A 13,001-nucleotide genomic window follows, 5' to 3' on the forward strand; every position below is an offset into this window, starting at 1 on the left:
ATTCTTTTTTGGAGGAGATGATTAGGAGAGATAAAGTCTTTTGGCCCCCCAAACATCTCTATTTTGCATTTCGCATGCTCCAGCCCAATAATTCATGAATGAACATGCATAACAGGCAACCTCAGTAGGATATCTAATTACTTTTCTTCTTCTCAAAACAAGCTCTATCGTGATGCTTCCAAATAGCCAACATAATGCCACAGACCCCACCATCTGAGTATTGTGGCTCCCCAGTCAGGCTGCAAGTGGAGGTGGGATTAAATGGGACTAACCATCCCATCCCACTTAATCTCCTTTAATGGGCTCCCATTGGATAAGGAAAAAAAATAAGTGGGCTAGCCCTCTAATCCCGTTGGGATCCCAACTCCCCGATGTATTAGTGGGAACGGGAACTGCCTCCCCCAACTAAACAAACGTGGATTCACTTCGACGGTGTGCTCAACCTCTACAGCGACATCTCCTTCGTGTCGCCCGCCGCCCTCCGCTTCGGCGGCCGCTTCTCCTACTGCCTCGTCGAACACCTCTCCCGCCGCCCCAGCCTCCGCCTCCACCTGTTGCCATCCCATCCCAGCTGCTGCTTGGAACACCTCTCCCGCCTCTCCCGCCGCCCACTTCAGGACGCCATCACTCCCCTCGCGCGCCAGATGCCGCCGCTGCTCGGCGGCCGCTTCTCCTACTGCCTCGACCGTCTCCATCGCCGGGGAGTTCCTCAAGATACCGCGCTCCGTCTGGGACGTGGAGACGGAGGCGACGTCATCCTCAACTCTGGCATCATCTTCACGGTGCTGGCCAAACCAGCCGAGCAAGGAGCTCGCCGGGACAGAGAGTTTTGAGCACGACGTTTGTTTTTCCTGATGGCCTGTGCCTATGCGTATCAGTGGATTGTTCAAGCGCAAAATTATCTATCGAGCTGCTGTGGAGATTTCTTTCATCCATGGGTGATGGCCGTCATGGGTTTGTGAATTTGTCCCTATACAACGCATTTTAGGTGGGATCCCACTTATGCCCGCTTAAACCACCAATTTTCTAGTGGGCTCTCCCCTAATGCCCACCAAGCAACGGTGGGACTGGGTGGGATCGTGGTGGGATGCCCACCTACAGTCCCACCTGCAGCCTGAGTCCCCAGGAATAAACTTTGGAATCCACCAAAACTATTGGAAAAACACCCTGGCTTGCCTTCAGCGCCACCTCGCATGTCATAGTCCAAACAACTGAGCTGTTAACAGGGCAGCCCGGTGTATGTAGCTCCCGCTTGCGCAGGGTCGGGGAAGGGTCCGACTACTTTGGGTCTATAGTACGCAGCCTTTCCCTACATTTCTGTAAGAGGCTGTTTCCAGGACTTGAACAGAATAAATGGTAAATGCTTTCAGATTCAGGACAGAAGCGACGCTGAAGGCCTTAACAGGAATTAAGATTTTGATCATATTCATGTTATCCATAGTAACTATGGCATTATGCCAGATGAGCCACATTTAGATTTTTTATATTAACAGAAAATTTTCACCTTCCACGGATGTCTAAATGATCTATAGTCCACATGGGATATATGATCACAGAGAGATTCTTCGACACATAAATTACCATTTTTAGTACAATTCCATGAATTTGTATTCGTCGATCGGTCTCTAGTGATGGCTTGCACCGACCTATGACGGGATTTCACTTATGTGGTCAGCGCCATCACCCTCATCGTCGTGGTCATCGGGGCTGAGGGAGACCATCTCGAGCGCGGAGCCCCCGGTGGCGAAGGCCTCCTTGCGTACGACGATGTACTCTCGCCACGTGACGGTGCGGTAGGCGGGCTTGCCAGCGCCCACGGCTTCCCTGAGCGGCGCTACCTTGACGTCGGCGGGCGGGCCGAGATGGTAGGCCACCGACACCCGAGCGCTGTCGCGGTTGACGACAGCGCGGTGGTATGCGCTGCGGAAGCGGCCGTTGGTGAGGATCTGGAAGAGGTCACCGATGTTGACGATGAGTGCCCCGGGCGGCACCCCAACCCACCTGTCTGGCCCGCGCCGGAACAGCTGCATCCCGGGGACGTGGCTCTGCATCACGAACGTGAAGAACCCCGAGTCCGTGTGCGTCGTCATGCCCAGCGCTCGCTTCGGGTCAGGGCACTTTGGGTACCTGCATGCGTTGCAAAGTGTATTTTAGACTACAGTACACGCCTACACGGCACGTAGTACTAGGTCGATTGCTCGTTGTGACTGCTGCACGGCACGTAAGGGTGTTGCCACTTGTACTACGGACCAGTTGAGGTGCATGGTCACGGTCTCGGACATGGTCTCCACGATCTTGCGCTCCGCCTCGACGGCGGCGATCTGCTCGCCGGCGAGCCCGAGCGCCGCGAGGAACAGCACCGTCAGCTTGTCAGCCACCGCTCGCATCTGCCTGTGGAACTCCTCCATCACGTCACTGCACACCGTATACGATTAACACAACAGTAAGTACAGTACTAGTGACAACTGACAAGTTTTCTCGAGCGTACGATCTATGAACACATACCAGAAGTGGCGGTAGTCCTCGCCGGCGTCTGGCCAGACCCTGCGTAGCTCGGCACGGAGGCTGGCCGGGGACAAGGTGTAGCCCTCGGACCACGTGGCCTTGGAGGAGTAGGACGCGATGTGCGGCAACCCATAGCCATAGGGCTCGCCGTCCTGCCGCTCGGCACGCATCTTCTCCGGCGTCGGCAACGCGAACATGCCAGCGATTCCGGCCTCGACGCGCGCGAGCAGCTCGCTCGGAATGCCGTGGCCCTCGAGCAGGAACACGCCCCACTGCTCCGACGCACGCGCCACCGCCTCGGCCGCGCGCGGGTCCTGCATGTCCACCACCGGCACGGCGTCCTCCCCGGCTTCGACGCCGCCGTCCACCACCGGGTGCTCGTACAGCCCCTCCCACATGTGCGTTTCGGGCACCTGCCGCGCCGCCCCAAAGTCGAAATAATTGTTGCGCGGGTCCTTGCTCAGTTGCGATGGCGCTGACATGGCGAGCGATGCGGAACCACAACAATAATCACTAGAGTAGCGAGTAGTAAGCGTGGAAATGGACGGAAAGGAAAGTGTGAGGAGGGAAGCACAAGGGTTGTGGGTATTATATAGGGGGAATGAGAGATCTTGCAGCGTAGGAGTAAAGATACTTTTCACGTAGATAGACGCAAATCCACGTGTAAAGAGTCTTTTCACGTAGGAGTAATCTGTACTATACTACATAGATAGACACAAATATGGACCGATCAACAGCTGTGTCCAATTAATGTTTATAGAGATACTCCTTAAAGGCTTAAAACACGTCTAAGATAGAAAACAATATTAAGATTTTTTTTATCCCTAGCAAATATGCCCGTGCGTTGCAACGGGAGAAAAGCTATTAGATTATGCACGTGCGATAGATATAAACAAATTATGAACCAAATGCCAGGATGAGATAAGGACTTTTAGAATGTAATTTCATAAAGTATGTCTGGGTGATGTCATGACGAGATAAGGGACTTTTAAAAAGTCATTTTAAAAATAAAAAATGTGATGGTCTCATCACGACTTGATTTTCTAACGCGTCATAACGAAAAAAATGTCGGTGATAAAACTGCATTGATGGACACTGCATGAGCTAGACCGATGAGTGAGTGCCTCGCCTTGACCTAGCGTAGCGGTGTTTATAATAATTAGTAATGTGGTAAAAAAATATAGTTGTGTATGAAGGCAAAATAGAAATTTAGTCATTTTTATTTAACTTACAAAAATTAACCCTTAGAAAGTTGTGTCAATTTTTGAGGGCTCAGCGGTGTACAAGACATGGAAAACTTTTTTTTATCCAAATCGAGGGACTGAATACAATCATGAAGCGACCCCTACAAATCTCCTGCGACGGTTCATTATGTTCATTATTTATGGATCTGTTTTAATTTTTGTGAACATATTCCAAACTTTAATAGACATTTTTTAAATTCCCTAATATGTTTTGAATACTGGATATTTTTAAATAATCATGAACATTTTTTATTTCCTGAAAATTTATTTGAAACCGTGATAGTTTTTTATAATATGTGAACAATTTTTTGAAACCATGATCATTTTATGATTTTTCGTATGTTTTTTTAATTCACAAACAGTTTATGATTTTTCAAGACTTTTTTTGAAATATTGTTTTTCTGGAAATCACGAATAAATTTAAAGAAGAAAAAACTAAAACAGAAATAAGAACGTGAAAGGCAAAAAATGAAATAAAAACAGGGGCGTTGCAATCTGCAAATGGGCCGGCCCATTACTGTGTGCGGGAGGAGTAGGCGCGCTTGCGGGAGGAAAAAGAAGAGATAAAAGGTGGGCAGGCTGGGGATCAAACCCTGGTCTTTGTAGTGGAAGCGTGCGGCGCTGGCCACTGCGCTCAGCGTATCTTCGTGTTATATTAGGGATCTCGGCTTATATAAACCAGAACCAACAGTGCGATGCCCGAACCTTTTTTGCCACTTACGGGTGGCATTGGTGGGTAAATTTTGCCAACTTCGAGGGTATTTTTTATGACGTACGGAAGAAACCCAATTCTCTTTATTATTACTAGCAAAAGAGCCAGTGCGTTGCAACGGGAGAGAAAACATAACACACACTCTTAACTCAACAACCATCACTCAAGATCACAAATAGGTCCATCTCTTTTATTTTTGCGAGGCATCATATTTGTGTTGCCGCTTATCCTCCTTCTCACCCTCGCCGGCGATGGCCTCGGTGTTCACACAAAACAACAAAAAACGTGTGTTGAATATGGTTAATCCTAAAGCGTCTCTCTCTCCCTCTCTCCCCCCCCCCCTCTCTCTCTCTCGCTCGCTTTCTCTCACTCTCGCGATGAGAAATCTGTTATTTTCCCTTGCGACATTTTTCAGAGGTATGCACGTGTAGTTATCGATGTTTTCTTTACTGTATATGGTCCTAGTGGGGTACTTCTCTACAATCTGGATCGCCGCCGGTATGAAAAAAACGGATGTTGCGCTATAAATTAGAAGTTTGCTTCCATAACAATATTTTAAAAATATTAACAGGTAAAATTAACATCATATTTAGATTCCACACATTTTTCTAATAAAATTTCATATATAATATGTTAAAATCGAAGTTACGGTTTAAAAGATACAGATAATTTAGAAAATCATTTGGTTTGACTCAAATATATTCCAAAATAATATTTAAAACTACTTAACAGGTAAAAATAATCTCATATTCATATTCTACATATTTTTCTAATCAAATTTCATATATAACATGTTCAAATCGGAGTTACGGTTTAAAAGATATGGATGATTTTAAAAGCATTTGTTTGACTTAAATATGATCCGCGGATGAATTACCTAAAATATCAGGGGGGGTTTCGAAAAATGTAAAATAATGGTTCGGGTGTGACTTAAATCCGGGCGGCGGGTTAATTTCAAGAAAAGACATGGACTTTTGTTGTAAAATACGAAAATAGCGTTTCGTTTTAACTTAAACGGGACTGCGGGTTGAATTCTCTGAAATAGAGGGACTTTTCTGAAAAAATGCCATGACGGACGAAAGAAATCCAATTTGCTTTGTTATTAGATAAAGATTAGGTATTAGGTATATGTATAGGTAAAGATTGGAGATAAATAAATGCTATAAAAGGTGGATCAAAAAGATCTTATTTTAGTAAACACTCTTTGGATAAATATCAATATTTTTCTGTGAAATATAAACATAAATATTAATTACGACATTTCCACATTAACTTGCACGACTAGAAAATAGAGCACGCTATACCAGATGGGCCATTTGGAAGGGGCCAGGAAAAATCCATCTCGGATGGTCATATCTGTGGTGGATCATTTTTTTTGTTACCCGGGATAGGTTTTTTTCTAAACCTGCCTAAACGGGTCCTTTTTTACAACCCTCTCAAAACATATACGCCCCGCAAAGCCCGTATGCTAGCAGTATATTGTTTCTTTAAAGTTCAGTTGCATATTTTTCTGTTATACGATCGGTGCTCGATAGGGTCTTTGTTTCGCAGGAGTAGGAAGCGTGTTTACCACATTGTTGGCTCGAGGCAGAATTGCGTCTTGATTCCAACCACTGTCCTTTAGTGTTAAATTCCACGGAATCTCATCACCACAGGCCATGGAATTTTTATTTTGACATGCAATGGCTTGCCGCGGCGTTTTTATTTTGAGATGCAATGGCTTCTCGAGGCCGGGGTTCTAGAGACAGGGATCAAAATATGATGCAGGGTGCGTGTGCACCCACTCCATAGATATGGCCCATTATGTGATATTCTTTTTAAATACAGTACAATCGAAGTTGTTCACATACACGAGCATACAGTATAGTCAAAGTTGTTCACATACATGAGCATACACTCATTACTATAAGCACACACACACCCAACCCCTACAGCACCTCCGAAAGACTGAGCGGCATAGCATCTTGAGATTTTATGAAGTCATCACAGGCGCCTCGCAATTGGCGGAAACATCTCCTCCCACTGAACGAACATCGCCGTATGCCTTAAATAATTTCAGAAAAATGTGAGCACCGATATCAAGTCTAGGATTTGAACCCTGGTGGGTTGAGATACCACTGTCTTCCTAACCATCCAATCATAGGTTGGTTCGCCATTATATGATGTTTTGTATGTGTGGCTACACTGCATCCATCGGCTGCGTCGCGCACAACGATTTGATCGCATGCGAGCCAGCTCTGAGAACAGAAGTCGAGATTTTAGGTCTAAGGACAAACCTTTCGGGGTTATGAACTCTCGAGGCCTTAAACCCACATTCATAGCCGCCAGATTCATAAAAATGCATATCATATCCTTTAGTACGGATGTGGATGTGGATTTAGAAAGAAAATTATCCATACCGTTTACATCCCTATTAGTTGTGCAGCCGCATGATCTAGTTGTAGTGAGCGCAAGGACTACCCGAGAAAGGAAGCACAAGTTGCTAACAAAATGAACGCTCCATCCCTTCACTATCTCTCTTTGGAAAAAAATAACGCCAAATCCCGATCCCCAGTTTTCAAGGAGCACATAGGCGTCAGCACCTGGGACTTTGTGGTGGAGGCAGCAGAGCTAGAGTAGTGCGGCGAGCAGGTGGAGCCAGAGCAGCAGCTCCTCTAGTCTCCTCCTCCCCTTTTCTAGCTACATGATTAAAGTGGCACTGTGAAGGTGATTTGTGTTCAAGAGCTCGCCTCCCTCCACATATGTAGCTTTGGGATGTTAGAAGTGGAGGAGAAGGGCACGGCTGCCGGATCCGTCGTGGCTGACAGTGGATGACGGGGCGATGACACACAGGCGTAACTGTGTGCAGAGAGAAGGGATGTGGCGCAATAAACGACACCCGCAAGTCCCGTTCAGTTAGTTTTAATTAGCTCGGTCGTTCATTTTTCCAAAAAAAAAACCTTTATTAAACTGTTAGGCCGATAAGTGGACTTAAACCGGATTAAAGGGACCCGGTCTACATCCCTAAGAGAGAGAAGGGAGCATGTGGCAGATGGAGGAGCAGGCAGAAGGGCGGACCGGATTGGTCATGCCGGGGTTGGAGAACGGGAAGGAGGCATGCAAGCACCGCTGCGGTAGCGACTTCGTTGTGGAGGAGCCGGTTCGATGGAGAAAAGGAGAGGAGGCCGGAGCTGGCTGATGGTGGTTGAAACCATAGCTAGTGGAGAGACAGGCCTCCTGGAGCAGGTTGGCCCTGTAAACACGCCCCGGTTGCAATCAAATCGTGTGTACCCTGTTCGTCTATGTGGTGTTCCCGTTTGTTGCAGCCAGCGTATGAAATCAATCCAGTCGCTTGCCTTGGTTGCTAGCTTCTTGTGTGTGTCTCTGTGTGTGTGTTGTTCATCCATGACCATGATTGTGTAGCTGCACATCAATGTTCTTGAAATTGTGTGTCAGGCTGTGCAAAGTTGCAAGGGGTTCGTTAAACGTCAAAAAAAAAGTTGCAAGGGGTTGCTAACTTCAAAACCTGTTCGTGTTTTGAGAAAATGTTTGGAAATTAAAAAATGTTAGCATTTCAGAAATTATCTCCGTTTACAAATTTTGTGCACAAATTTATAATAAAAAATATTTGGGATTTCTAAAAAAAGTGCATGCTTTCAATAATGGTTCGGATTTTAAAAAAATGTTCCCGTTTTATAAAAAATGTTCCAAATTCAAATAATGTTTTTGTTTCACAAAAAATCTTGAATTTTAAAAAATTTAGTGCTTCAAAAAATGTTCCATTTTCAAAATTTTCTTCGATAATTTTCACAAAATGGTAACTTTTCAAAAAAGGCTTTCAATCTCAAAGAACATTCACAAATTTTATAAGATGTTTATGTTTCAAAGTTATTCAAAATAAATCCGTGTTTACAAAATATTCTCAAATTTTATAAAGCTAAATCTATTGTAACACGGTTCGCTACAATGTCCTTGTGGCTTCAGTAGCGTCTAGCTCCCATTTGTTCATGGGTAAGCCCACACGACGACCCCAGTGAGGCAGCCTCCTATTTGACTCAAAGGGCATCAAACAGGAGGTCCCAATGGTCTAGTTTTTTTTTTTTTGAGACAAGTCCCAATGGTCTAGTGGTTGGCACGGTGCACTCACCCCTTCGTGGACCTGGCAGAGTTAACTTGTGATGGACTAGGCCCATTTTCCAGAATGAGGAATGATGCTCCATTGGTCCAGTATCAGGGAGCTAACTTTATTTTTAGAACGAAGACTCGAAAAAAGTCCGACTTTCAATTATCAAAGCCATCAACCGACCAGGATTACAACAAGCAACATTGAAACCAAAGAAAAAAGAAACAGCGAGAAGATACATAGTGTTGCGTAAATAGCTACAGGCTTCGATGAAACTACTAGCAAAGATTTGGAAACTAAGGCACTATTGCAACTAGAGGTCGGGAAAGGCCTCCAAAGAGAGTAAACCACCACATAGGACACCATCAAGAACCTGGGGAAGAAACATCCAGTAGCTGGAGGAGCGCCTTTGTCAGCTCCATGATCTGTGGACGTCAATGCGAACCACCTCCATCTCAGAAGGTAGGTTGGCACGAAGGTCGCGGGTCTGTCGAAAGATGGAGATGCCCACCTGACGGCTAAAGTGAGACCGACGCCATTGCTATCCGAAAGACCATACCAGTACACCACCACCAAACTATAACGAGCTCGGTCAAGGTAAGCTTCATAATTGCTTGGCACATACACACGAGAAGAAGCAACTACACGGCAAGGCTGCTGATGACTAAGCTGGAAAGGAGGGAAGACATCCGAGACGGAGCTAAGAGACAACACCAAGTTCATAGTGATTAGAACCAAGCTCACACAATCACTGGCAAGCAATGGTAATGGAACTAAAAAGTTTATTCAAAAGAATGTTAGAGGGACTAATCCGTGGTCAGGCCCCGTCAAACTCTATGATTGATTCTGATCAATATTATTCATCATCTCGACAATGTCTTTTTAGCTATCAGAATCGGTGCGCCCATCATCTTGCCATTTTTCTCACCTATTATTCGCAGCCAATGATGCTATCATATCCGCAAGTACACCTCGCATGGAAATTGTAGATTGACAGATAGTTTTTAGCCCTAAAACAAATGCCTTTCAGGGATGAAAAATCTTTTGTTTATGGACAAACAAAGTTAAATTATATCCAATGTACATTTACTTGAGTAAGACTACATGCACACATAGCTAATCCGCCCCTCAAACATCCCCGGACGCGTCTGCGGACAGTGACCGGTCATTCCTCAAATGTCCGGTTTCATAACCAGGTACCTCATTGGCAAAACTATTTGTATAATCCTAATCATTAATATTAATGCAAAGGGAGATCTCCTTCCGTTCAACCTAAAAACAATAATCATTCAAGTGATGAAACCAAAATTATTACTCCAGTACACATAACTCATATATGCACGCATGTAGCTCCTAGCAAGCACCATTTCTAACATTTTATTTCATCTTCGTTTGGTTCACTAATTTGCTTTCACAGAAAGATTGATCTCCATTGCTGGCTGACGCCGATCTATGACGAGACGCCATGGTGGCGGTTGGCGCCATTGTGACTGTTGGGGTTGATGAAGACCATCTCGAGGGCTGTGCCGCCTTTGGTGAACTCGAGATCGGCGCCGCCGTTCGTGAAGGCCTCCTTGCGCATGACGATGTACTCCGGCCAAGTGAGGGCGCGGTAGGCGGGTTTGCCACCGCCTATTGACTTCCTTGAGTGGTGCAACCTTGGCATAGGTGGGCGGGCCAAGGAAGTAGGCCAGGGAAATGCGTGCTATATTGCGGTTGACGACGGCGCGATGGTATACGCTGCAGAAGCGGCCATTGGTGAGGATCTGGAAGAGATCGCCGATGTTGATGATAAGCGCTCCCGGCACGGCCGGCACCTCAACCCACCTGTCCGCCGGTGGCCCTTGCCGAAACAGTTGCAGCCCCGGGACCTGGCTCTGCATCACGAGTGCAAAGAACCCCGAGTCCATGTGTGCTTTCATTCCCAGTGCTCGCGTCGGGTCCGGGCACCTGGGGTACCTGGATGCATGCAGTGTAGATTGTTGCGCATACTAGGACTGTTGCCACTTGTATACATCTTATTTTATTATTTTTAAGTTTGAAATTATGTCACTTAAACAAATGTATCTAGATGTATTACAGTGCTAGATACATCTATATACACACATCCATTTAAGCGTCAAATAATTCCGAACGAAGGGAGTACTATGTACCAGTGGAGGTGTATGGTTTCGGTCATGGTCTCAGTGATCTTGTGCTCCGTCTCGACGCTGGCGATCTGCTCACCGGTGAGCCCGAGCGCTACGAGGAACAGCTCCATCAGCTTGTTGGCCAGCTCATGCATCTCCTTATGGAACTCCTCCATCACGCCGCTGCACATCACACGATTAACATACGATATAAGCCGTACAGTAATGCTAACATCTCGCAAGTTACATCGCTCGTGAATAGCATGTATTAATTCATGGACACATACCAGAAGTGGCTGTAGTCGTGGTCGCCGTCGGGCCAGATCTTGCGGAGTTCGGCGCGGATGTTGTCCGGGGTCAAGGTGTAGCCCTTGGACCACATTTTTTTTTTTGAAAGATCCAGCAAATTGCTGGCTTCAATTAGATTAAGCAGAAAGCAGCGGAAGAACAACATGGGGTGGATCCGAAGATCAAAGAGAAAAGAAAAAAACGGCGACCCTATTGGCTGCCGAAAAACACTACTTACACGGCGGAAGGCCATCCACCCACGACAAGACAACGCAGCTCCGACTCCGGCAGAGAACTACAGAGAGCAAAGCAATGTTGGCGTCATGGAAGAGCACCGAACGGACCACTTGTCGCCCGTCATCGTACACCATCGGTGCCCCCGCACCGCACCTTCAACTTCACAGCAATAAGCAGCCGAGATAGTCTCACGGACACGCCGGAGAAGAGCCGACCACCACGACCAATGCCACGCCTCCGACAATGCTCACTACCGTTATCGTTGCCATAGAAGCCAAACCGCCCCATTGCCGGACGGACACGACCGAGCAGCACAAACAACCTCCCCCACCTATCACTGGTCCCTCTGGCCGGTAAGGAGCTCCTGGAACGATACCCCAAGAGGTGCAACGCACGTCGCCATCATCGTCCGATCCGAGGGGATCAAGGGTTTCCCCCGAGCATCCATGGCTCCATGCGTAGTAGAGCGAGCAGGAACGCCTCAGCGACACCTTCAAGAAGGAAGTGGCGCCCGCAGGCGTCGCCGTCGCCTGCCCCAGCCCAAGAACTGGCAGCAAAGTCTTCACCCGGCGTTGCACCTCCGACCACCAAACCCGAGCCAGACCACTGCCGCAGACACACGGCCGGCGGCCGCCGACCCCACGCGCCCAACGTCCGCCGCAACCACCTTCAGAACTGGATGCCGGGGCCCAGGTCTCCATCGTTGCCGCCGGTCCATGCCGGAAAGAGCCGCCGGCCCCATGCGCCCGACGGTCGTCACGGCCTCTGCGCAGAATAGGACGACGGGGCCCGATCTGCTTCGCACCGCCCCTGGAGCCCAACTAGCTGACGACCGCTGCTGCACAGAGCCGTCTACAGCCCACGCGCCGCCGAGAAGCTGACTCCCGCGTGACCCATCTCCTCTGCCGCAGCACCGAGCAAGAGCCCGTCCGACGGCGACCCTCTTCAGATCCAGCAGGGGCTCGCCCTGCTGCGGCGCGCCCGCGACCCGCTCGGCCACCGCATGGCCTAGGCCGCAGCCATACCGGCCTCGCCGCCCGCACCTCTCAGCAAAGGAATTCCACCATCGCGCCCAACTCACCAGATCCGCGCCCTCCTCGGAGCCGCCAGATCTGCAGCCTCTCCAACACAGCCAAGCTGCGCCGCCCTACGCGCGCCTCCCCGCGCTTGAACGCAGCCGCCTCAGCCCGTGCGCGCACCGGCGCGGGAGCAGCGCCCTGGATCCCGCCGAGATGAGCAGCCCGCGCTGCTGGAGCTCAGACGGGAGGAGGAAGTGCCCAGCCGCCGCTGAGCCGCGCGGGCTTTGCCCGGCGACGTCTGGCCGGTGGATCTGCGCTGGCGGCGGCTAGGTATTCGCCCCCCTGGCCGCCCGCGGGACTGCGGGAGTGACCCGAGGAGCCCGCGCGAGTATTCGGTATTCCTCCAGTAGTATGCTTCAGTACCCTGAAATCCCCTCGGACGTCGGACCACATGGTCTTGAACAAGTAGGTGGCGATGTGCGGCAGCCCGTAGCCAACAGGGTCGCTGTCCTGCCGCGCGGCGCGTATCTTCTCCGGCTTCGGCAGCCCGAACATGCCGGTGATCCCGGCCTCGACACGCGCCATCAGGTCTCTCGGCACGGCGTGGCCCAACACTACTAGGGAAAAGCCTATACACAGAATCTTACCAGCAGCGCTCTTCAAAATACCACGCTACTGCTACTTAGCAGCAGCGCGTGTCTGCCAAACGCGCTACTGACTTGGAAGTAGCAGTAGCGCGTGTGTATCCTACAGCGCTACTGCTAT

At 48.6% G+C, this 13,001-nt stretch overlaps 1 protein-coding gene and 1 pseudogene across 1 annotated transcript; both read right to left on the reverse strand.

The window, feature by feature from the left end:
• Positions 1-1,398: 1,398 nt before the first annotated feature.
• Positions 1,399-3,049, reverse strand: LOC119368771 (gibberellin 3-beta-dioxygenase 2-2-like). The gene is made up of 3 exons (XM_037633931.1): positions 2,506-3,049; positions 2,251-2,415; positions 1,399-2,127 (listed from the first exon to the last, which is right to left on the reverse strand). The coding sequence occupies exons 1-3, from the start codon at positions 2,985-2,987 to the stop codon at positions 1,647-1,649; spliced, it is 1,128 nt and encodes a 375-aa protein (XP_037489828.1). The 5' UTR covers positions 2,988-3,049; the 3' UTR covers positions 1,399-1,646.
• Positions 3,050-10,013: 6,964 nt separating this feature from the next.
• The window catches only part of LOC119361394, a 6,385-nt pseudogene continuing 3,397 nt past the window's right edge, over positions 10,014-13,001 (reverse strand).

Source organism: Triticum dicoccoides, chromosome 2B, assembly GCF_002162155.2.
Source record: "Triticum dicoccoides isolate Atlit2015 ecotype Zavitan chromosome 2B, WEW_v2.0, whole genome shotgun sequence".
Taxonomy (NCBI): Eukaryota; Viridiplantae; Streptophyta; class Magnoliopsida; order Poales; family Poaceae; genus Triticum; species Triticum dicoccoides.

What these genes read in the sequence shown, in the direction of transcription:
- LOC119368771 (XM_037633931.1), bottom strand. Translation starts at nt 2,987, where the DNA reads ATGTCAGCGCCATCGCAACTGAGCAAGGACCCGCGCAACAATTATTTC. An exon ending in GAGGACTACCGCCACTTCTG is followed by an intron (nt 2,416 to 2,505) that starts GTATGTGTTCAT and finishes TACGGTGTGCAG; the next exon opens with TGACGTGATGGAGGAGTTCC. An exon ending in GTGACCATGCACCTCAACTG is followed by an intron (nt 2,128 to 2,250) that starts GTCCGTAGTACA and finishes CAACGCATGCAG; the next exon opens with GTACCCAAAGTGCCCTGACC.